At 42.0% G+C, this 24,825-nt stretch overlaps 2 protein-coding genes across 7 annotated transcripts; one reads left to right on the top strand and one right to left on the bottom strand.

Annotated features, from left to right (window-relative positions):
* Window positions 1–242: 242 nt before the first annotated feature.
* Window positions 243–9,024, bottom strand: rmi1 (RMI1, RecQ mediated genome instability 1, homolog (S. cerevisiae)). 3 transcript variants are annotated; one of them, XM_061767934.1, is made up of 9 exons: window positions 8,914–9,023; window positions 7,681–7,868; window positions 6,762–6,872; window positions 6,017–6,166; window positions 5,875–5,945; window positions 5,670–5,793; window positions 3,295–3,385; window positions 2,985–3,216; window positions 245–2,468 (listed from the first exon to the last, which is right to left on the bottom strand). In XM_061767934.1, exons 2-9 carry the CDS (start codon window positions 7,834–7,836, stop codon window positions 1,601–1,603), a joined length of 1,803 nt encoding a protein of 600 aa, XP_061623918.1. In that variant the 5' UTR covers window positions 7,837–7,868; window positions 8,914–9,023; the 3' UTR covers window positions 245–1,600. The 3 variants fall into 3 exon arrangements, with proteins under 3 accessions (XP_061623916.1, XP_061623917.1, XP_061623918.1); XM_061767932.1 differs by having other exon boundaries at window positions 243–2,468; window positions 2,985–3,385; window positions 8,914–9,024; XM_061767933.1 differs by lacking the exon at window positions 8,914–9,023 and adding an exon at window positions 7,957–8,882 and having other exon boundaries at window positions 243–2,468; window positions 2,985–3,385.
* hnrnpk (heterogeneous nuclear ribonucleoprotein K) lies at window positions 9,023–24,493 on the top strand. 4 transcript variants are annotated; one of them, XM_061767937.1, is made up of 17 exons: window positions 9,092–9,164; window positions 10,345–10,423; window positions 10,714–10,871; window positions 12,888–12,985; window positions 13,136–13,192; window positions 13,885–13,928; window positions 15,280–15,352; window positions 15,435–15,548; window positions 16,876–17,004; window positions 17,930–18,249; window positions 18,531–18,578; window positions 20,475–20,514; window positions 21,164–21,179; window positions 21,439–21,471; window positions 21,916–21,974; window positions 22,306–22,475; window positions 23,852–24,493. In XM_061767937.1, exons 3-17 carry the CDS (start codon window positions 10,817–10,819, stop codon window positions 23,880–23,882), a joined length of 1,287 nt encoding a protein of 428 aa, XP_061623921.1. In that variant the 5' UTR covers window positions 9,092–9,164; window positions 10,345–10,423; window positions 10,714–10,816; the 3' UTR covers window positions 23,883–24,493. The 4 variants fall into 4 exon arrangements, with proteins under 4 accessions (XP_061623920.1, XP_061623919.1, XP_061623922.1 ...); XM_061767936.1 differs by lacking the exons at window positions 10,345–10,423; window positions 23,852–24,493 and adding an exon at window positions 23,585–23,783 and having other exon boundaries at window positions 9,023–9,164; XM_061767935.1 differs by lacking the exon at window positions 10,345–10,423 and having other exon boundaries at window positions 9,024–9,164.
* Window positions 24,494–24,825: the final 332 nt, after the last annotated feature.

Raw genomic sequence — 24,825 nt, 5'->3', positions numbered from 1 at the left:
GAACTTAATTCTCACTTGTGACCAAATATTTATAGTTACCAACCAATACAAAAAAAAGTTTACAATTTTTATTTTCTTCAGGCAATCTTAAGAAAAATTAAGTTTTTGAAAATATGAGCTGTCATCAAATGGTTGCGGTGTTACTTGATGGGTAAAGAAGAAAAAAAAAAAAAAAAAAAAAAAAAAAAAAGAGCATAATGGCGTAAACGGAAAAATAAAAGTGGCTTTTTCAAATACACAGGTCAAAGGTTTGGCGACACTGAATTTACTGTATTTTGTATACTGTATTCCATTGTTTTTTTTTCCCATGCATGGTAGTATTGAAGAAAATATGGAATATTTTAGCACTATTTTTACATTCTTTGTCTTATTTGTGTGGGGCACAACACCACACCACACCATTGAGTTCAACAACAACAAAAAGTGTTCTAAATGTTAAATCATCAGCATTTAAAAAGTAATTATTTGCGTTCTTAATGTGCTCTACTGATTGGTCATGCGGCTAGTTAACGGGTTGTAATTTTCATTACATCTCATGTATTGGATGGCTTTCATTGGATTGTGCATGCGTACCAAATGAAATGTCCAGTGAGTGTATTGTACCGTCAACTATTGTCAATTGTTCCACCAAATACATTTCATCCACTATCCATTCCGATAAAAACTCAGTGGACCATTGCATCATCGACCAAAGCTTAATTTGAATTCATTATATCGTGGCATGATCAGTTTGTGGAAAAGCAGCCACAAGCTCCTGTGCAATGGCTGATAAGAAACAAATGATTGTGTGTTTCTGCCTCCTGCTTTCATTTCTATCGTTTACTTTCTGTGGTGCAGTTCCCAAAAGGCAGCATTTAATCAAACCTTAAAACGTTTCACTTATCTCGAGGACTTAATGGAAGTTTATTAGAAAAAAAAAGTTCCATTTACAGAACACCAACCACCTTTCAAACAATTGTATACAGTTAAAATTAACAAAGCGTCAACAACAGTTTGTGTCACGCATACGAACTCATTAGGACAAAAACACAGAGGACCTCGGTAATGATGAGAAATAATACAAAATCATGACCACTTCCTCATTTTCCTTTCCTCATATTTGCTCCCCCGGGGGCGACTTTATTGAAGACCTGCGTTGCCCTTGGATATTCAATTATTTCCCCAGCGAGACGTAATGGATGTAATGAATGAATGCAAAGGCGGCAATTCATTACAGCAATTTGAATATAAACTCAGGTCCTCTGCCGCACTCTTCTCGTTACAGTTCAAAATACGCCCTACAATTCAGCATTTAGTAGGCATTTGACGTTTTAATGCGCACGGCATAATGAAGGACATTGCATGCAAGGAAATAGTTGTGTGAATAAATGAATGAAATCCCTCTCTAATGGCAGCATGTTATATTCGCGTGCAGCAGATGGGATGCATTGCGACATGGATTCACACGTTGTCTCCTCCAGATCGGAAGCAGAAGGGCAGCTTGATCGTAGTCATTTCCGCAAAAGGAAAAAAAAAAAAAAAAAAAAAGCACCTAGGTCTCATTAAAAGAACTGTGCTCATGTTAAATGTCTATGTTCTCATTACCACCCTGCTCCCATTCTCATTTCCTGTCTCGCACTCTCTGCTCCAGCTCGCGGCAGACCCCCTCGGTGACAGGCTCGGCCTGGGTCACCACCGCTCCCCCGCCCCCGCCCCCGCCGCCCACCTCCACAGTTATGAGGCAGCACATGTCCACCAGTTCCTCCTGACAACGCCTCATGCCGGCATCCAGCTGGGACCTGCGGGCCGGGTCACGCCTCATCGCTCCCTTCTCGGCCACCGTGAAGCCCAGCAGGCCCGTCAGGACCCGGTCGGACAGCTCGGCGTCCAGGTAGCCGCTCCCGTCCGACAGTGTGGCGCGGATTCGCCACAGGCCGTCGCTAGCATTTAGTTTTCCCAAGAGTGTGACGATGAAGGCTTTGATTGTTATGCTAGTGGGTGTGGAGATCTCGTCCAACAGGCACAAGTACGTAAACGGGGGTGAGGTTAGGGTGATGTCACCCGGTGGGTCCGTTTTTGCTCCTGCAGTCATTGAGGCGTGACTCGCCATATGAAGTACACTTTCTTTCCCAACTATTTCATTCCCATGTAACTGGCCGGACTCTGAATCTTGTGCTCTCCCCCCATAGGATTCAATGCCCGCGGCTGAAAAGTCCATGTCCTCCATGACGTCACCTCCGTCCTGGTCCACGGAAGGTTCATGCGGAGGAGCTGAGCGAAAGGAGTATTGCGGGCCTTCCTCCATATTGTCCAACACGAGGTCCACAAAATCCTCATCCGGAAAGTCGTCATTGTCGTCACCATGCCACGCCGGGCCTTGCCGGGAAGGCGAAGGTTCGACGACATCGGACTGCTCTTGCTCGTTATTGCGGCGACCGTTTGGGAATGCATTGAATCCGCTCACGTTGGAGGGCATAGAGGCTTCACTTCTAGAAGACAAGGTCATAAATGATCTAAAAAACTGAATTTACACTGCATGACTAAGTGCCCAATTACCAGTTAAATGCATCTTCAAGTGCTGATATCACTGCGTTTACATTTGACACCACCCACATGTCCACAACACCGAGGTAAATAATAATTAAAGCTGCCAGCAGCAATGAACGGCCCCGGGCACCCCATTTCGAATGGCGAATCTTCGAAATTATTATTTGACACCATGCTCCACCTTTATTAGGTGGCATAGGAATAGGCACAGGAACAGAGGAATTCAAGTGTTAGACCAAGTAAGATAGTTCCAATGTCCCAACAGTCTAAAATGCAGCAATCAGATTTTCTTTGTCTAGAAGCAGCCCGTTTCTTGCCTGATGTGTAATGTCTTTGCTCAGAACCAGAGCAACAAATGGTGACACACAAGCTTAAATCTAAAATGTCATGGCGATTAAGACCGAGATGAGGAGGTTCCGCGACAAAATGTCAAGACATCACATTGACAAACTGCCCACCTGCTGGATGAGGCACTCAGGCTCCTGACGTTTGAGGTTCGGGAGAACTGAGTGGAAAACTGGCTGAGCGTCCTGTAGCCGCTGTCTTGAACAGGCCTAACCGGAAGCCTCTCCACCACCTCCACCTCCTCCTGCTCCTGCTGCTGCTGCAGTTCCTCCTGGCCCTCCAGACCAGCCAGTAGTTCTAGATCATCTAGCTCTATGTCCTGCCCTCCCTGGTTTGTGGCATCATCTTGAGCAGTTTTGGTAGTGTGAATGACTTTGGTAGCACTTAATCGAGTTGAAACAAGTTGCCATGGAGCTTCTATACCTTGGTGTGTTGGTGGAGCTTCTCCCCTGACTTCCTCCTCCTGCTGCTGCTGCTCTTCGGGAAGTCCCAGGACCCGACATAGAATCCTTCCCTGTCAGATCAGCGCAGGTATGGCGTTTTTTCATTTGTTTTGGATGCGTTTACCTCATCAGCAGTCTGGTATAACAAACTATGATGGCATTCAGTAGAACGCTGACCTCCACCAAGGCCAGAAAACAGATGATATTTTTCCCCTCCAGTCCTGTAAGTACGCATTATAAAATAAGCGCTAACTGCTGGTTAAAATAGGTGTGGGTCAACACCCCACTTGGCCCCAATTCAATCAGACTGTAATACCAAAGGGTCAAAATACCCAAATACCTTAATATACTAACATTTTCTGGATGTAGTGGGTCAAAGCCTCCAATGTATATGACTATTTATATATCTACAGTGGGTACGGAAAGTTTTCAGACCCCCTTAAATGTTTCACTCTTTGTTATATTTCAGCCATTTGTTAAAATCATTTAAGTTCATTTTTTCCTCATTAATGAACACACGGCAGCCCATATTGACGGAAAAAAATCATAATTGTTGAAATTTTTGCTGATTTATTAAAAAAGAAAAACTGAAATATCACACAGCCATAAGTATTCGGACCCTTTGGTGTGACACTCCTATTTAACTAGGGTGCTGTCCATTTCTTCTGATCATCATTGTGAGATGGTTCTACACCGTCATTGGAGTCCAGCTGTGTTTGACTATACTGATTGGACTTGATTAGGAAAGCCACACACCTGTCTATATAAGACCTTACAGCTCACAGTGCACGTCAGAGCAAATGAGAATCATGAGATCAAAGGAACTGCCTGAAGAGCTCAGAGAGAGAATTGTGGCAAGGCACAGATGTGGCCAAGGTTACAACTAAATTTCTGCTGCACTTACGGTCCCCTAAGAGCACAGTGGCCTCCGTAATCCTGAAATGGAAGACGTTTGGGACGATCAGAACCCTTCCTAGAGCTGGCCGTCCGGCCAAACTGAGCAATTGGGGGAGAAGAGCCTTGGTGAGAGAGGTAAACAAGAACCCAAAGATCACTGTGGCTGAGCTCCAGAGATGCAGTCGGGAGATGGGAGAAAGTTCTAGAACATAGGTGTCAAACTCAAGGGCACATTATTTTATGTGGCCCTCGAAAGCAAATCATGCTCGTCAACTTCCGTGTTTTTTGCTCAAATCTGTGCCCAAATTCCAAATTGTCATAATAATAAACAATAATGTTGAGATATTGCATTTTTCTGGGACCAAACCCTTCTTCTACAGTAACTTAAACAATACTTGAACAAACTATTATCCTTGTCTTCTGATTTCAAAAGTAAAAGTAAAGTACGAGTTTGCTAAAAAACACCTGAAGGACTCCAAGATGGTGAGAAATAAGATTCTGTGGTCTGAGGAGACCAAGATAGAAATTGTTGGCCTTAATTCTAAGTGACGTGTGGAGAAAATGGCAGATGATCCCCTAATCCTGGTGTAAAAAAAACTTGTTGCATCATTCCCGAAAAGACTCATGGCTGTATTCGCTCAAAAGGGTGCTTCTACTAAATACTGAGCAAAGGGTCTGAATACTTATGGCTGTGTGATATTTCAGTTTTTCTTTTTTAATAAATCTGCAAAAATTTCAACAATTCCGTTTTTTTTTCCTGTCAATATGGGGTGCGGTGTGTACATTGTGGGGAAAAAAAACTACTTAAATGATTTAAGCAAATGGCTCCAATATAAATCTAAACAAATTAAGAGGGTCTGAATACTTTCCGTACCCACTGTATACTGTATAGCTATTGTTTGTGTGATTTTAACCATTTCATTTTTCAGTGTGCTTGGGTTCTCTGAAAAGTGCTTTTATTATTAACATTATCATCATTATTATTGTTGGTTCTTATGATTGTTACTTGGCCCCAACACAGGGAGATTAACACATCTTAATTAAGGTTGAAATACCACAGTTCTATTAGCTGGATCTTGTGGGTCAACGCCTCACTCAAGGCAAGTGGACTGTAATTGCAAAAGGTAAAAACATAACAGCTTCGTATTTGGATCACCACCCCGATTGACCCCAATACAAGCGGACTGGAAGAGCAAAAGTCAAAAACCAGAGCTTCATCTGGTAGATCTGGTGGGTCAAACCGCCACTTGGCCCCAACGCAAGCTGCAGGTAACAACACAAGTTTAAAATAACACACCTTGGTCTAAGCCCAACGTGCTCCCAATGCAAGAAGACCATAACAGCTTATGGTTAAAATACTGCTAACTAACATCTCAAGGTTATAATACCACAGCTCCATCTGATTACTTTTTTTAAAGTTAAAAACTACTTCTAAGTTTCCAATTTGAGACAATCAACCTGGTTGTTGTTCTCGGCCAGGTCTTCCACTTCCCCGCCCAGGACCTTCACATTGCCTGGCCCCAAAAGAAGCATCCCGAGTTTGCAGATCATCTGCCCTTGCAGCTGCAGCTTCACACCAGGTCTGGAGGTCAAAAATACAAACCATCATTTGTGTTTCTTCCATGTCTTACGTGACAGCTTGCAAATATGTGTCTTTCTTCACCTAAGAGCAGTGCTCAGCGCAGGTATCGGCTGATACTCCATTGCCTCCAGGCTCTGGACTCCATCAGTCACCTGCGACAAAGATGATGCTCATAACAATCAAACAATTAAAAGGCCATCTAGATCATATATTGTGCACTAACCTGCAGCAGGAGCATACGTGTGGGTCTGGCCTCCCACGACCTCTGATTGCTCTGTGTGACGGCCGAAACGTCGTCATTGGCGCAGTCGGTGCCCCTCCGTTGCTGCAGCTGACCGTACGCGGGCTGACTGATGTCCAGTAATGAGTCAACCTACAACAGAGAGGGAATGCTCCAGCACAGCACAGCACACTGCCTTTTCCATGCTGCCTTTATTTTTGCCTGCTGAGTGAAACAATAATGCCCTCAAAAATAGTGACATCTAAGACCGCCACCTGTGACCAAATAGACGCTACATGCAAAAATACAGTTTTAATACAGTGGATCCTCTATGATCAAACACAATCCATTCATTTGTTTGCATTCAGAAACCATATTTCCCATAGGAAATGATGGAAATAGAAATTCACCTTTATTAACTGTACAGACAATATTTAAGTAACATGTTAAAATTTAAAATGGGGAAAAATATTAAAGCCCAAGAACAATAAATCACTCTTTATTGACGAAGGCATATTGAAAAATTGGTCTCTAAAGATTTGTGGAAAAATTCCAAAATGTATGATTTTACAGTAGATGTGTTCCACTGGATTGTAAATTGAATCGCTGCACAACTTTATGTTTCGCTATGTCCTGGTGTTTCTTGCAAATTTAATTCTTACTTGCCTCATTTAAATTAATGTCCTCCCTTCTTTGTCTGATGAAGTTACGTGTACGTTCAAAAATAAGTGACCACAATAGTTCGTACCTGTACACAGAATGTACCGCTGAGCTGAGTCTTGTGGGCTTGAGCAAGTCCTTCAGGGAGAACCGGGTAGTCCAAGTTCTTCAAGTCAGTCAAGAGCCACTGGTCAAGCGCCTAATGTAATAAGGAATGGATGAATGATTTTTTTATTGAAATGTGGTTGTAAATGCAGTATTTATAGAACAGTCATTTAATTTGAAAACCTTTGAAACCTACAGTACATTGCAACATTACTTAAGTAACAATGTAAGTCAAGTTGACAAGATACTGTAGATTACATTTTAAGGATACTGTTGCTTTATTACTCAAAAAAAAAGTATAATCTGAAAATACACATACAAGCTATTTAGTCATTTTTTGCTCGGTTGTTTTGTTTTGCTCATGCAGGACATGTTTTCAGTTCAGTCTCAACAAAGTGGTTGGAATTTAGCTTGCAGCAAAGTTATGTCCAATTATTTTGTATTTCTGAGTACAAGCAATATGCAAGTGAATAAAAGAAGTTTTGATGCTTTTTGTTGTTGTTGTGACAAATAGCAAAGCTGTAGTTACATAAAATTGAGTGCAAAAAAAATCATTTTTATGTTTGTACTTAAGGACATTTCAGAGTTTATACTTTTTCTAGCACTACTTTTACTATTATTTAAATAAATTAGTTCAATCAGTACTTCTACTTTTACCAAGCATGTAAAGCATATGATACCATGCATGGTCATGGAATTAAAATGCTCATTTGGTTATTGATGTATTTTGCCTGTACGAATCACACACGCACACAGATTAGATTAAAGAAAACATGGTGCAGAGAAGCAGTAAAGGATAACGTTTTTTGGAATAACTATCCCATATTGCAAGAAAAGCTACATGGAAAATGTACATCTGCAGTATTGCTTTTTAATTGTCAGTACAGTAAGTTCCTACCTACCTGTTGGTTAATTTGCTGCTGCGACAGTCTGTCTGCACCTCCTGCCTCTTCCTGAAGCCACGCCACACAGGCCTCCAGCCAAGCGAAAGGCACCCGGACATGCCAGGTGGACTGCAGCCAGGCTTGGGTCACCGGGACCACAGCCTGAGGAGCCATCCTCTGTCTTCTATCTTCACTGACCTACCACACTGTAAAATGAATTATTATTATCTGACAGCGAAAGGATGGAAGTAACATGTTTACGTGACAAAAAAAGGAACAAGGCAGCATGGTTACCTCTTGGTTAGAATGAATGTCTTATATACTGAACACTCTATAAAGTGTCTCATTGATGTAAATATGAGCATGGATAGTTGTTTGTCCAAATGTGCCCTCAGGTTGACTGGCGAACAGTTCAGTGTGTGCCACGCCTCTCGGCCAACTGTCAAATGTTACTGGGGCAGGATCCAGCTCCCCGCGCGGTCGTATGGAAAATTGACAGGTGGATGTGACATAAACAATGTCCATTCGAAAATCCAACTTCTGTAGTACTTTCAAGACATCAGGAGAACCTGCACATATGTTTTGTGCCGGATACCCGATGGTCCATGCTAGGGTGTCCAGAGTAGAAATGTGTTTGCTGCTTCTTCTTGGGGGCGATGAAAGTGGCCAGCGGTCTCTCACTTTTGAAGTGACTTTGGAAATATCTCTGTAAAGTTCATTGTTTAAGTACTTTGTCTCTCCGGCTAATATCCAGGGCAGCTCTGTATAATCTGCTGTAACACCCATCCAGACTTCTTTGTTTTTTCAAGGTCCATGTTTCTGGATCATAGCGAAGTACTGGCTCAAACAATGTTTGAAAGATGTTAGTCTTCATTTGTCTACGTTATTCAGCTTTCCAGAGCTTCTGTAGTTTAATGGTAGCTTTCCAGACGTGTCCCTTTCTGACATGTATGCCCAAGCACCCGACTATTTCAAGTCTTGGAGGTGTTGGAGTTTGTTGTCATTCGTGGTGCATATTAGTAAAGCAGATGTTGTGTAGCTCATACACTTGATTTTTATTTAAGTTCATCTGTAGCCCAATATTTGCTGCCTGTATTTCCAAAGCCAAGAGAAGGTCTGGAAACATTCATTCACTCACTCTACATTCAATATAATTAACGCCACGTTGACAACAAACAAATTAACATAAACAACGAGCATAAAACAGACGCTTCAACACGTTGGCCATAGGTGAAAGTAAAAATAACATACCTCGAGAGTCCAGACTAGACAAAAAAAGGTGTAAAAGCGCCACTAATTTCGCAAATCAAACGACTTCCGGGAGACGAGGGTGTTGAAACGCCCATAATCGTGATTGATCGCAAGAAGAGCCAATCAGACGTTCGCTTAAGGGCGCCTTTTGACTCGCGCTCCGCCAATCGGCTCGCGCGTTCTGTTGCTTACTTTCTTTTCCGTAGCGAAGGAAGAGGGAGCCGCAGCGAAGAGTCTCATCGCGCGTTTGGGTTTGTACGCTAATTTGTTCGTTTTAGTGACACATTTAGATCACAAAATACCAAGGAATCGTCCATACGCCGTTATAAACCTTGTTGTTGAGTGGATTGCGCCCCCGGCGTCACCTTTTCTCAGTTCGCAAACATGGCCCGCGCCACTCCTGTTCAACTGATTTTCTAGCAAGATGGCGATATTAGCTTCTGGTAGCTAAACGGCTATCGACAAGTGCTCTGATGTGTACCCCTAAAGGCCCGCAATTTGTCGAAGAATACGCCCGAGGGATTGCTGAAGTGTCGTGGTTTCTTGTCCACGAAGCAATTAATGTACTGTTATAACTGGCGCGACTGGTATTTAATTGTAATGTAACAGAGGCGTTCTCGACAAAGCGCGTAGCTAACGTACGCGCTTCCGAGCTAGCCTGCTCGCGTATCCTCCTTCCACTCACGAACTGTCGTCAGCGCAGTCGTAGCTTTCACTGAGTAAACTCTTTCGTCAACATTTGCGCCCCAATCAATATATCAGCAATAGACACCAAACTGTTTATTTAATCATGGTTTTGTTTGCCTTTCTTTAATTGTATATATCTTACTGGACAAGTCGACGTGTTTAAAAGTCCATAGTCGGTAGCTCCTCGATCATTCCACACAGCTCCAGTCGCACCACGAGTTCAGTGGTACCTTGATTTACAACTTGAACTCGTTCGTAACAGTTGGCTCATAAATTAAATTTCTCCTTTAAAATTAGTTTAAATTCCATTAATCTGTTCCAATCGCCCTTGAAATCACAATTTATTGTTGCTTGTTTTAAGAAAAATGGCGCTATAGCGTCTTGTATAGGGATGGACCAATTATCAGTCGGGCAGATTATTGGTACCGGTATTTGGCATTTTGATTAATATTGGCATCAACCTTTTTTTTTTTTTTTTTTTAATTTATAAATATTGTTTTTAGAATCCTAGGGCCAATAGGAGAGCAATTTAAAACTTAGTGAATTTAAGGGAACTGTTTATTTATTAAAAATTTCAGTTGAGATGCTGATGAACTTCCTGCACTTTTTAATTTTTGTTTTAAAACAAAGAGTAGTAAAATATTAACATTTCAGTTTTATAGATATTTTTGCAAACTTTATTTAGGTGTGAATGTGAGTGCTAATGGCTTGTTTATATGTGCCCTGCGATTGGCTGGCGACCAGTTCACGGCGTACCACGCCTCTCGCTCGAAGATAACTGGGATTGGCTCCAGCACGCCTGTGACCCGAGTGAGGATAAGCGGTACAGAAAATTGATGGATCGATGGATTCTTTACTGCTGAATGTTTTTAAGGAATTAGTTATTTGTAGACAAAAGACAAAAATGTCTAAGATTGCAAATCAAAATAGTTGTTGAGTAAACATATGCTTAAACGCATTTAAACAAAGTTCAGTGTTGGAGTTTATATTATTCCAAATTTGGAAATTTTCGAAATGCATTGCTCAGTGACCAAACCCGTATTTCCAAGCAAATATGTTAAATTAACAGTTACTCCTCCCCCTCACCATCACACTTTTACATTCTGTTGACAGAGTACCACAGCCAAGCAGAGCCTGTTTTCTTGTCCCTCCCTGTTGTCACCTGTTTTCCGGACCGGTGTCCCCAATCCTTGTTTTTTCACGCTCAGAGAGTATCATGGACATAAAAGACGACCAGCAAGACGATTCTTCATTCAGCACAGAGACAAACGGTAATAATTGTGCGCTTTAAAAAAAAAAAAAAAAAATTATGCAGTAGCAATACCATGAATTCTCGCTATTTGTGGAGGTTAGAGACAAACCCTTAAATATTTTGAGGAATGGACATAATTGTTTAATCTCTGAATATACCTCAAACTATGATTCTAAAACACTATAATACCCTTTCAAACTCATCTTACAACATTACCGGAATGCACCGGAAGTAGAGCTGGGCAACATGGACGCATTTTTGTATCCGAATAATAGGGCTGGGCGATATGGGTGAAAAATGTATTGCGACATAAGTATATCAGTTATATCACTTTTTTTTTAATTTTTTAAATTTTTTTTATTTTTTAAACCCATTTAAAATAAGGACCCGGAAAGAAAATGCTGAATTTTGAACGAATCGCCACTGTGCATGTTACTTAACAGGTCAGCAAAATGATCCCTAAAGCTTTTTCTGTCAAACTTACTTTCTATTGCTATTGATCATGTCGATCGCGATTTATATTGAATATGTCCCCCTACCCGATAACAATATATTCTGATATATTTTTCCTTAAAATGACATGAAATTAATGGCAATTTTCTGTGATCTTTTCTCGATTTAATTATGAAAATGCATTTTATATGGATCACACAATTAAATTAATAAAAGATTCAAATATAAAACACAAATATCGAGTTGCCAAAAATATACCATCCAAAATCTGATAGTACAGCCACATTTCAAGGAATGCAGTAAAGTGCATAGAACTAATTACAACACAGTACTTCAAGGCACATTCTAGTTTGCTTACCATTTATCCAATAAAAGTATTACTCAGAGAAGGAAAGAAATTATAGGATTCACAGGATTATATCGTACGATAGAGGTTTTATTTGGTATCTACGATGTATATCATTACATGCGCAGCTCTAACCGGAAGTGCTTCGGATGCCGGCATGTATGCAGGCCCCGAAGCCTGGAACAATAAGTTACTACTTTCTTATTAGCCATTTTCATTACATTTCTGACTCAGTAATACATAGATAACTCTAATATTTTAAATGCGCCCATCCCGGTTAGCTCTTTAGTTGGGCACTTTTTGTACCTTGTGTTTAGCAGCTAGTAGTTACCAGCTGATCAAGGGTTAACTTCCACCACTGCCAAAAGCGATTCTGTCCTTTCTGTTCATCAACTTGAACAACTTACCACTCCCACTTTCTCTGGTGTAAACCCCACATGGCTGTCAAGCTGGTTAACTGTCACACAAGGGTATAATGAAATGAATGAATAATTTTTTTTTATGTAAAACACTAAAATGTCAAAAGTGCACAAGCATTCTGGAAGCTAGGCAGTTGGTGGCTAGTGTGAAAACCAAATGTAGCCGTCGGCATTGTTACTCGATGCCCTTTTGTTAAATTGCCCAAATGGATCAACTCAAATGCGCGACACAAGTAAAGAATGAGTGTAAGCAAAGTCTTTTTGTTCACATTAATTGCTCGATACCATCTCTGGTTGAGTCTTATCACGAGGAACAAAAACAGGAAGTAGAAACCAACTAAAAAGAAAACTAGAAACTGTGCTAAACATTGCCCAACACTTCTGGTCAGTCATCCACGTGACTATCTCCAACTATCATGACACTGAAGCATTCGCTAGACAAAAGTACTTGGACACCACTGCAGACTTTATTCCTTTAAATGACTGTGTACTTCAGTGTCATCTCTTTTGACTTATCACATTCTGCTTCCTCTCATGTGTTTAAAAAAAAAAAAAAAATCTGTCTTTAAAATCAATCCTTTATTGCTGGCTGAAATGAGGTCTGGGTAGTTGTGCTGGCAGCTTGTGTGATATGCAGATGCCACGCACAGGGACAGTCCAATGTCCGAAGTTTGTATGCCTTTTGAGGTATATCTTGGTCGACCTCCAAAACCGGAAAGTTTTAAAGCGTTTGGTTTCTGAGGTTCCACTGTATTTATTTTTAAGCGGTGTAAACGTTAGCTGGCTTCACGTTGTCTGTTTATCTCCTTTGTGGCAGGTAAGCGCCCCGCCGAGGATGGAGATCCGCAGAAATCGTTCAAGCGCTCCAGGAGCTCGGATGAGATGATTGAGCTCCGCATCCTCCTGCAGAGCAAAGTAAACGAGCCATCCTTTTAATTTTTTCTTTTAATGTTCCAAGTTGTATATGTGCTGACATGCCACCTTAATTTGGGATATTTGTGTGCCTTTCTTCCTCTCTGTTCCGCTGTCTGTGTAATGTGTGTTTATTTCTCTTTTTACTGATAGAATGCAGGAGCTGTAATCGGGAAGGGTGGCAAAAACATCAAAGCACTGCGTTCAGACGTGAGTACATGTGAAAGTTTTGTTCCTCTTTGTGTTCCCCCCCCATTTCCACAGCCTCTTTAAACCTCCTCCTCTAATGGGCAATGGGGTTTTTCTTTGATAGCAATGTCCCTGGGTAACTCTTTTGGCTTAAGTTGACCATGTTAACCTAGTTTAAGGTAGACGAGTCCTACTGTAAGTGTTTCGATCTGAATGAGGAAGTTCAAAGAAGAGCACAGTGTGGCGTTCAGGTAACCTGGCCAAGTCTTCTTCTTATTTCATTAAGTCATTGCCTCCAGTTTGCCCTCCCCCTCCCACTCCCCTCTCCCACTGTCTTCTGGTCTGTTCCCCCAAACGTTGAACTCTTCATGTTCTTAATATGCCATGACCTCTCTTTTTCCAATGTCAACCTTCTCTCCTCCTCTCTGCCAAGCCAATCTCTGAGAGAATTCAACACACATGATCAGTGTAGAGCCTGTATATTAAAACTGTTTCCCCTCTCCCCTCTCCCTTGTTTATTATTTTGCTGTTGACTTTTTTGCCCACTTCCTCCTCTGTTGCCCATGTTCTGGACGGCCCCTCCTGCGCCCGCCCACCTGACACCCCGGTTGGCCCTGCCCATAATCGCGCCCCGTTCCCTAAACGGGCGCCTTACTCGAATGACATCCGCGCTCGAATGGCCCCGGCCCCCCTGCCCATGCCACCACGCCCAGTACAATGCCAGTGTGTCAGTCCCAGACAGCAGTGGGCCCGAGCGGTATGTCCCTAAGCTCCTCCCTCTCACTGCCTGACTACAGGTCAAACAGACAAGAGAAGATCAGTCATAGTCATCCTGCCTCTTTCTCAGCTCACTGTATTTGATAACCTACTTGTATTCACTGTATTGTAGCCACAGTAAAAAAAAAAAAAAAAAAAAAAAGCCTAAATGTCCGATGCTGTCCTTTTACATGCCTTTTTTTTTTAGTCACATCAATTGTTGTCAAGGTTTTTCAGTCTACCACTGGTCTTTTTCCTCAATCTTGTTAGAATCTCCTTTTTTTTTGCCAGCCAAATTGCTTTTGTTTTTTTTCATTAATGATTATTTTTCCTATCTTCACCCTCTTTTAAATTGAGTTTTATGGGTGCTTTTTTTGTTAGTTTGTTAGCGCCATCAATGTTCAGCTGTCTCTTACGCCGACCCATTCTTTCCTTCTTTCATTTGTAAAACAAGCCTTAGATGGCCACCCATTCCCTGGTACAGTGCTTTGTGTGTGTGCGTGCGTGTGCGTGTGTCGCTCACCCGCCGTTTGCTTCATCTCGGTGTAGCCATTAATTGCTGCTATGGTTTGAATGTACAGGATGCCGCTGACACAATCCTGCTCATATCTGCATCATTTGGTTGCATTCTATAGCTTCTCCCATTATCCTATTGGCACCGACTACAATAGTGGAAATTTAAAATTGGCCTCAAGTACTCGCTCTCATTTTTTTTACTAGCTGTTTAATTTTTGGGCTCAGTGGATGCAGACGTCAAACTTTCTGTTCAAGACAATGAGATCATGTGGTTACCTGGTCTTTAACAGCTTGTTTGATGTTGATAGTCAAATTCTTAGAACTGTAGTGAGCATCCACCCCAGATTTATGCTTAACAATTCTCTTTAGCACTCATTGGTGCCTTTTTTTTAAATTTTTTATTTTTTTTCCTCTTCTCCTCCCCACCAGCCAGATTGTCCCCAGATTTCACTCTCCCAGTCTTGCCCCTCCAGTGGTCACTGATTGCTGTCATTTTCTTTTGGTTTTCCTTTTTTTGTCTCTCTCCTTTTTTTCTTTTTTATCTGATCTGGACCAAAGACCAAAAAAAAAAGTCTCCTTGTTGAGTTTTGTAACTTTTTGACAGCTACAGCGTGGCGTTTATCACTGCTCTACCATCTAAAGTTAATAGAATAATGGACTTAATAGTTGAATAAGTTTGATTAGGTTGAATACATGGACTTGTTGTTTTTCTTGTGGAATTATTTGATCTAATATGCTTTTCCCCATGCCTCCCTTCCTTTCGGGATGCCTCATGGGCTCCTGACACCCCCACCCTGTTTTGCCACTGCCTTTTCATTGGCATATGTAACATAAAGCATCCTGTGCATCTGCGCTGACATAGAGACCATCGGTGAGATCCTGCTCAAGATCATCCCCACCCTGGAGGAGGTAAGGACCCGACAGGTTTGCTGCCTCTCACACTGAACTGGGTTAGATGAGCTCTATTAACATGTTAACACATACTCTGCAGTACCAGCAGTACAATGGCCTGGATTTTGAGTGTGATCTGCGTCTCCTGATCCACCAGAGCCTGGCTGGCTCCATCATTGGAGTGAAGGGAGCCAAGATCAAGGAGCTCAGAGAGGTGTGTTTTTGTTTTGTTTTTTATTTTAAATAACGTGTAATGAAACATCCATCCATCTATTTTCTTAGCCGCTTCTCCTCACTAGGGTCGCGGGCGTGCTGGAGCCTATCCGAGCTATCATCGGGCAGGAGGGGGGGTACACCCTGAACTGGTTGCCAGCCAATCGCAGGGCACATAGAAACAAACAACCATTCGCACTCACATTCGCACCTACGGGTAATTTAGAGTCTCCAATTCATGCATGTTTTGGGGATGTGGGAGGAAACCGGAGTGCCTGGAGGAAACCCACGCAGGCACGGGGAGAACATGCAAACTCCACACAGGCTCTAACCAGTCGCCAGTGTGCCCCCTGTAATGAAACAATAAAATGATTCTCCTTGAATTATTGGCAGCACTTAACATTTGGATTTGAGTAAATCCTCTTCACACTTAGTAACTATAGAATATACATGCTTTTACAACAGTTGTCATGCATTCCTCTGCCTTCCAACTTATTTGCATGAATTGTTTGAACACCCCAGAATACAATTAACTTTAATTTTCTATACCTCATTTCTTCAAATACTGCCCTCCCCTCTAATGGCCGTTGCACAGCAGAGACATCTCATTTTTCCTACAGGGGTAAAAATATAATACAGGCGTCGCCCTAGACATTATCACAATGCACACCGCCTGCAAAACAGATGTGAAATATCTAAAGTTGAGGGTAGACTGTTGCATTTAGTCTCAAGTCTGCATTTCCAAAATTAGGGTTTTAGTTATTCAAGATTACAACACAAGATCCTTATGTCTATCTAATCAAATGTCTTAAAATGCCATATACACTGTAAACAAGACTGCAAACAACGTTAAACATGGATTGCAATATCTTCAGATAATATGTACCTACTCGCAAGCTGCAATCGCTGCAAAAATATTTTGTGCTTGGACACTACTGTATCAAAAACATTATCGCCCGCTTCTGGTGGTCATATTTATTTGATGAGGGGTTTTAAATTTGACCTGACCATTGAAAAATGTGAAATGTCTTTGTTAAATGTGCAGATATCCTGTATTTATTATATAATGTTGTTTTTAAAGACATTTAATATGAAAATACTTGAGCACAAGAACGCCTACCCTGATGAATTTCATACCCATAATAGATGCCTGGTACTCTCAGCAGTTGAGTAAATAAAGGCGCATGGCACCAAAGATTAATTGAACTATATATGTAAATACTGTATTTGTATGAACACGGCCATCCTTGTTTTGGATCTTGAAACATGATGTAATCCTTTCTCAGGATTGTAAACATGTCCTCCTGTGTCCATTTTTTTTCCCCCAGAACACAAAGACCAGTATCAAGCTGTATCAGGATTGTTGTCCTCAGTCGACGGACCGTGTTGTCCTGGTTGGCGGTAAAATAGAGCGCGTGGTCGAGTGTGTCAAGACCATGCTGGAGGTCATCGCTGTCGTAAGTGAGAGAGAGAGACACAAATGTGTTAGGCAGCCTTTTCTACACAGGATAAAAAATGTCAGGTGCCTAAGTTCCTCACATCCCTTTTGTTGCTGTATTTGACTTTTTTAACAAATGTCATTTTTAAGTTTGTCCATCCTAGAAGGTGTATGTGTCATACTACCTGTTAGTGCACGTTGTTTTACATTATATACTATACGTGTAAATTTATAGTCCGTGCATATTTGTTTCAAACATTTAACTTAAGGCTGGATTGACATTATATGATACAAGTGTCACATGTTTTTGTCGCACAATTGGGATACAAGTCATGGTAGTGTAAATGGGGGAGTTGGAATGTGATCTCTTCGGATCACAGTCAGGCCTCTTTCAAATGTGGATACCAATCCGATTCGTATTCAATATATGCCAATACGATTCCTCTGTCAAATCCGGAAATCTGAGCTTCTTGTCGTCATAATACACTGATTGATGTATACACACCCTAGTCTGCCAGAACAACACAAATAAATGCATTAAAAAAACAACCAGTGTAACTCTGAACACCAGCGAGAGCAGAGACTATTAAATATGTTGTCATTCATGAAACAAATGGTTGCCGATAGTGGCCACTGATGTGGAGTTTACCCTCATTTAAATCAATGGCGATTTAAAATTTGGGTGATGTGTTGATTAGTTGTCGCTGTCTGGTGTTGATACTTGTGAAGTTACGTGTGGACAATTTGCGCATCTGCACATGAGGGTTGTTTGTGTTCCATCAGTGTAAACAGTCATATCAGTTATGTATTACTAGAAATGTACATTAAATACAGTCAAAAAATGCATATGTATTAAATAAGAATTGGGAACTTGTACCGGCAGTGTAAATCCAGCTTTAAATGAGTAGGAGCACATGATCCCATAAATTCGTTTCTTTTCGCAGGCTCCCATTAAGGGCCGCTCACAGCCATACGATCCCAATTTCTACGATGAAACCTATGAATACGGAGGGTTCACGATGGCATTCGAGGAGAGGGGCAGCAGCAGCCGCCGGCTATTGAGCAGCTACCCCATACGAGGAAGCAGGCCAAGCGCAGGCGACCGTGGCTATGATCGAATTTCCTCCAGCAGGTCGTCTCGGGGACCGCTGCCCCCCTCTCGCAGGGATTACGACGACATTAGCCCCCGGCGGGGTCCTCCCCCGCACCACCAGAGTAGGAACCGTGGTCAGACTATGTCCATGGGTCGCTCACACAGAGGCGGGTAAGACATTCATTTCGTCCCTCTTATCACGCTTTAAATTTAAATTAAATGTACACGTGTGTTGTTTGCTTGACTATTTTAATTCCTATAGTGCACACACGCTTTACATTGTCACTTTCATTGGATAAATGGTGTCCAGTTTTTTGAATGAAATTCAGTGCTGTGCAACGCACACAAGGATGTATTATATTAGTATTTGTCCATTTCATGAAGTGTATGTTTTCATGCCAGGGTGTCTCAGTGTTTGTCCTTTTTTTTTTTCATCTCCATCTTTTCCACAGAGATGATCGTTACTATGACTCATACCGTGGCTCAGATGAAAGGTCAAAGTAAGTTTTTTTTGTTTTTTTGTTTTTGTTTTTTTTTTTGGTTTTGGTTTCCTGTCTCCCCTGGTGCTGCTCTAATTTGTCCCCATTAGTCCTTTATTTGTTAGTCTCAATATTTAATTCCTCATCCCAATTCCCCTTTTTCCAATAATGGTATTCTAAGTGCTGAATGAATAGTAGTATGCTCTCCATTTGTGCTAATGATCCTTTTTTAACACGTGGTGGTGTGGATGATTGTCAGATGCTAATATGAGACTGCTTGCAGGGAGTCTGTGGTTTACAACGGGTCTTGACACAAGGGGTTTTTGAAGTTACGAGCTGCGCACAATGAGCTAACTAGTTTGAGAAGTGGTTTAGGAATATATGGTTACGCAAGTTTTTTCATGCAATTATTTTATATTTATTGACTGGAAAATAATTACTGCAGCTATGACTTTCCACTATGCGATAGTGTTCCAACTTGCGTACAAATTCATGTTACCGTTGGAGCAATGGAACTCCATCGTAAACCGACTCCCTGTATTTGACTAAACTGTCTCCATCATAAACCCATTACCATTTTACCATTTATTGCTGACAAATAAAAGCAGACGTTAACTGCTGTAATATGAACAGGTTAGAAACACAACACTTTTTAAAAGTAAAGACCCTAATTTATAATGTAAATCGTTAAAAAAAACACTGTCTTTAGATCACAAATGACATTGTGTGGCAAGCTACCAGGCTAGTGCGACAATCTAACTCGTTACTCCTTGGCAAAATGCACAAACGGATGGACACACATGCACGTTACCAGTGTTTGTTCACAAAAGGCTGCTCAATTCCGACTGGGTCCAATGGTAAATGGAAACCAGTAATTGCACTAAACAAACACTTATGCAAGCTGGACAAAAGTACTGTAAGGTTTCTTGTATAATGCACATTTTCTTTTCCTTAAAAATGATTAGAAATGGAGGGTGCGTGTTATACATAGGTAGAAGGAAAATGGAAAAATTGCCACATTGTATACATGAATACTGTTACCTACCCCCAGGTTGTGAAAAAGGTGTACTTTTATTCCAATATGTAATGTCTAATGTTACAAATGTAGGTATAATACGGTAACATCATTTTCGCTGCTCACTGAGAATCATGACGCCACCATTGGTAGTGGCTCTGCTGGTCAGCCTCGTGCTTGCCCCCGGCCCTTCCCCGGGCCACTGACGTAGCCGGTCGACTGGCGAGGTGTCGAGAATACTGGTAAATTGTTTATTCCTATGTGTTTATTATGCATGTATTTATTTGAAAAAAACTAATAAAATATGCGTAATACTTAATTTTTTGAGCATGGATACCAGCAATTGTATCATTACAGAGACAGAGAATCCAGCCTCCGTTTTTGGAGGTGCATATTATACTAGAGAAATTACAGCATGTAATTGGAGTAACTGGAGCGTTTTCTGCTATAAATTAGTCTGTTTACTTCATACCAATCCACCTCGTCGATACAACAAATGATTCTAAACATAAGGAAATCAGAGACAGAAAATCAGATTCCAAACAAATGTCCTCGGCAGTAGAGACAAGGCTAGCAAATAAATGCACATTACGAGGGGTGGGAGCAGCAGCAGCAGCCTTTGGCTCTGATCTTCATCACCACCACCTGTCACTCCTCTCACCATAACACTGTCAGAGCTGTTCCTGTGACTGTGTGGGAAGATGGCTGGGAGGAAATGTGTTTATACTGTAATCTTGATCAGCGTGTGTGTGCAGGTTGACCTGGACCGCAATTTCTTTTCCTCTCTCCTCCCCTTGGAAGATTTTCAAGCATTTTTTTTCCCTAAGCATTTTCTATTTCTTTCCACCCCCACCCACGTTGTTCTCACCCCCCCAACCCTCCTGTGTCTCTTTCATCACCAGTGACAGAAGAGGCAGACCGGATCGCTACAGCGATAGCATGGTTAGTGACCCTCGCTAAGTGCATGCAGCTCGCGGGGTGCCGGCATCCTGAGGCTAGCGCATGCTGCTTACCACTGGTTTGTGACAAGCTGTGATTGTGCATCGTATTCCACTCACGCCAAAGCTTTGTTAGAACCCAACTCTCCCGCTCGTACATACCAGCCGTCCCTCTGAAATTACCGTAATCGCCGCAGCAGGAGGCATCCCATAATAATCAGTTATAATTGCCCTCTTACTGTGTACTTTTTCATGGCCAGCTTGTTTTTCTGTGCAAAGAGAGAGCGAGAGTGGTGGTGACCACAGTTGGTTGCTAGGCGATAACGCTTTGTTGACAGACTCGCTCTCTCTCGCCCGCCCGCCCTCTCTGAGAGCTGGCAGGATACTGCCTGCCGTTGCCCGGTAACAGCGTTTTGAATTGCCTGTTGCCCTGACGACGGCAGCCGCTGAATAGCAGTTGAAAATGGGGACTGAGGGGAGGCGGGGGGGGGGGAGGAGTCTGGCATATGGATGAAAACTGGGTGGCTTTTAGTTGAGTCTACTCCATTGATGATCTGTGCACATGCCGGCTGCAGCATGCTCTCCTTGCGCGGGATGCATATAGAAATGCGTCCTGTTGCTTAACGCTCTGCTTTTCTGTTTGTTTTTCACAGAGTGGAGGAGGATATGGTAAGTTTTTGATTTTATTATAAGGATGTAGTATAACAGGCAGTGTTTATTAAACAGCTTTTTAAATGTCTGTATATTGGCAATTTGGCATCAGTGATTTTGAACAGTCATAGACCCAGAGAAATGGCATTTTACATGCAGCAAATTCTGATCTTGTATGCAATAGAAAACATTTTGGGATTTTTGTTCATTATATTTGTGCATGCGTGTTTTTATTTGCCCAAAATGTCTTTGAGAATTGCTGCTTTGTGCTGTGCAGACAACAGTTCCTCCTGGGATAACTACCAGTCAAGTGAGTCCCAAGCTTTCATTTTAAAAAAATCTTTTTTTCTTTTTCCCCCTCCATTTTCACTGTTCAGTACGAATGTCCCCTAAGCTTGTAATGTAGCAGAGGGATGTCCTGCCAATAATCTGCCTTCGCAAGTAGTATCAGAGTCATAACAGCGTTACCGTGATTGTGGTGTGAAGTTTGCCACTCTCATCCCCCGCCCTGTGATACGTCACACCATGAGCAGACCATTGCCATCCTCTGATTCTCTGTTGGTGAGACGCAGTGTCCCTGTGTGAAAGCGCCTGCTGTTAGGGCAACATCCCGCCTTCCCTGAGCTATGTGTGAAAGGCACAGGCGGATGGATACATGCTGTAGTTCTCATAATTACTACCAATTTTTAAAAGAATACAATTTTCCTTCTTTTGTGCTTAGTTTTTGTCCTGCTGTTCAATGTTTTGCCGTCAGGTGGACGGGGCTCCTACAATGACCCGGTCATCACCACGCAAGTGACCATCCCTAAAGATGTGAGTAGACTTGTACTTATTGAAACCTCACATTAAACAGATGGCTGCAAATTGTGTACAGTATGTCATGGAATGCTTAGTATTGTGATAACAATACAGATTACATTACACAAATGGAAATTGCCTTCCATATAAGCCCCCATATTGACGTGTACTGTATCCCCAAAACACTTAGTTTTAATTAATCTCATTTGTCATATTGTTCCCATATGTGCCTGATTTGTATCTAATTGGAGTTCTGGTCCCTGACTAATATGTTTGTGCACCTGCTTGTTATCCTTTCCTCCTCCTCCCCCCCTCCGCCGCCACATCTTCCCATGGCTCGTGCCAGCTGGCGGGCTCCATCATTGGCAAGGGCGGCCAGCGGATCAAGCAGATCCGGCACGATTCCGGGGCGTCCATCAAGATTGACGAGCCTCTGGAGGGTTCAGAGGACCGCATCATCACTATTGTGGGCACCCAGGATCAGATCCAGAACGCCCAGTACCTTCTACAGAACAGGCAAGTTCTACTCTGACTTCGGTTTGTCTTATTCTCTAGTGCAGGGGTGGGGGAACCTGGAAACAATTATGAAAACAACTAGGATGAGTTTGTGTGAATGTGGTTCCTGCAAATAGCGGAAATTCACTCAAAATGGCAGCTTTGAAACTAAAATGGACGACGTGCCGTTCGTCTTCAGGATTTTTTTCTATGTCCCCGCCAGACAGGGCTACCGAATTTGGTGTTGAGGTGAGGGGCCTGACTCTTTAAAATATCCATTAGCGCCAGGATGCAATACTTTGGTGAGGTTTTAAGTATGTTAAAGGTGCTGGAAGAATATAAATATGCAATTTGAATAAAACTGCAAGGAACTGTTCTAAAAAGGGCTCCACACATTTAACCCACAAAAATTCATAATACAAAAGTCATATTTGTCTGGCTGCATCATATGGGTTCCTATGGCCATCGGTTGACGCGCAGAAGAAAAAAGGTTCCCTGCTCCTGCTCTAGTGACTGTTCAGCGTATTCAAAAGACCCATGTTAGTGTACATCTTTTTAGCAGACTCACACATGTAATTTAGGCAATTTAGGAGATGGTTGTCAAATGCATTCTTGCTGTATTTCTAGTTTCTCTTGCCTGCTGTCTCTCCACTAACACCCTTCCTTTCTTCCCCATGCAATCTGCAAGTAGTTCTAACCTTCCTCTTTCACGAAACGGTTACGGAGAGGCAATTTTGTTCTGTTTGCAATTGGACTTATCAAGTTGCCGTTGATTGGAAAAAGAAAACAAATACCCAAAAAAGGCAAATTTGCCCCCCCCGAAGCCGTTTCAGTGTGAAGCAGGGAGTGGAGTGATTCTTCCCCTGGCCGCTGCTGTGTGGAAGACTAGTGATTTTGTTGTTTTTAGTTAGATCAAGCGACAACAAATCACAGTCTGCCAAATAGCAGGGGGCTCCTCCTCTTCTGTCTCCCTTGGCAACCAGTAGGCACGTATACAACGCACCACTTCCTCCTCTTTGTCGAAGCTAATACAGCTCTACAACCTGCTGCTTGCTGCTGTCTAATTAGCGGTGGTGTTGCCATGGTAACTAACCCTGCCTCCCTTTTTCCTCCCTCTCCACCTCCTTCAGTGTGCTGCACCTGCTTGGACTCAAGGACTAACCACACCCCTCTCCCCCCTCATGTCCCCCCTGCCCCCCCAACTTTTTTATTTTTAATTTTTATTTTTTGCCCACTTAATTGTCCTCTGACTCAATCCTCCATCGCTCAGCCCCCCGACACCCCACCCACGCCCACCCCCCGCCAGCACCGCCGTAGTCTATGCTTTAAAACATGTAAATTCAAAATTATTTTTGACTTGTGAATTGATATTCTTTACATTTTACTCTTTATTTCAGTGTGAAGCAGTTCTCTGGTCAATTGCTGTAGACACCCCCCAGGATTGATTCGAGCAGATTGCCCCCTCCCTTCCCCCTCCCCCATACACACCCCCCTCAGACATTAATCTGGATTGTGGGTACTTTTTTTGGGGGGTAATTTTATTTTTGTATTTTTAATGCAATGTTCAACATTCCTGTGCATCAAAAATGTTCTGCATTGTTTAAAAAAAAAAAAAAAAAAAAAAGTTTGTTCTATAGTTTACCTGCTTACTGTTTCCAAATATACTTATCAAAAAAATGTCACCTGGCAGATGAAAATAACCTTATTTGTGATGCTTTTGGTTTTTGTGTGTGTAGTGCTGATTTACACATCCATTACTGGTCTGAAACATCCACAATGTAATTAATAATTTTGGGATGTGTCCGGACGCATAACAAGACACTGGCTAACTAGTAGAATATTCATAGGTGTTGTCGTGTGATTTAAATTCAGTAGTTTCTATCCAGTCGGAAAGTTGCAACAATGTTTGTTTGTAAATTTTACTGGAAAAATAAAGAAAACCCACATGCCTGTGTTCTCAACTACAGTTGATTTGATGTCCATGCTGTAAAACGTTTTTGTCCAATTGTAAAATGAATAAAGATGCCACTTTTTACTCAGCCTGTCTTTTCTTTTGTCTTGTATAGAGATATAGATGAGGGCCAGGGGGGGTAAGTTGTTTTTCACCCCAGTTGATTAACTTTTTTTTCAGGGCTTTTCAGTTAAAGAAAATAAACATTAGTAGGCTTAAAATGCATACTGTCAAAAATTGTCTTGATTTGTTTTTTTTTGTGGGAGGACGGGGACTCATGTTCGCTTGAAATAGTGCAATGGTTTGTCCAGTTGCCTCTTATTTTACCTGCTGGGGTTTAAACCCCCACCCCACCCCCCCCAATTGAATTACGATTCAAAGGGAAGGGGACAAAATTGTTCAATTGTTGTTACCCCCATG

This window comes from Phyllopteryx taeniolatus, chromosome 3 (assembly GCF_024500385.1).
Source record: "Phyllopteryx taeniolatus isolate TA_2022b chromosome 3, UOR_Ptae_1.2, whole genome shotgun sequence".
NCBI classification, from domain to species: domain Eukaryota; kingdom Metazoa; phylum Chordata; class Actinopteri; order Syngnathiformes; family Syngnathidae; genus Phyllopteryx; species Phyllopteryx taeniolatus.
Note: the sequence above shows the minus strand (reverse complement) of the source record. Positions and strands in the feature narration are given on the sequence as shown.

Coding starts and splice junctions, on each gene's coding strand:
- rmi1 (XM_061767932.1), bottom strand. CDS start 7,836: ATGGCTCCTCAGGCTGTGGTCCCGGTGACCCAAGCCTGGCTGCAGTCC. Junction 5,946..6,016: donor CACGTATGCTCCTGCTGCAG/GTTAGTGCACAA, acceptor TCTTTGTCGCAG/GTGACTGATGGAGTCCAGAG. Junction 3,386..5,669: donor TGGCCGAGAACAACAACCAG/GTTGATTGTCTC, acceptor CTGATCTGACAG/GGAAGGATTCTATGTCGGGT.
- hnrnpk (XM_061767935.1), top strand. CDS start 10,817: ATGGACATAAAAGACGACCAGCAAGACGATTCTTCATTCAGCACAGAG. Junction 12,986..13,135: donor GCATCCTCCTGCAGAGCAAA/GTAAACGAGCCA, acceptor TTTTACTGATAG/AATGCAGGAGCTGTAATCGG. Junction 18,579..20,474: donor GGCTCAGATGAAAGGTCAAA/GTAAGTTTTTTT, acceptor TTTCATCACCAG/TGACAGAAGAGGCAGACCGG.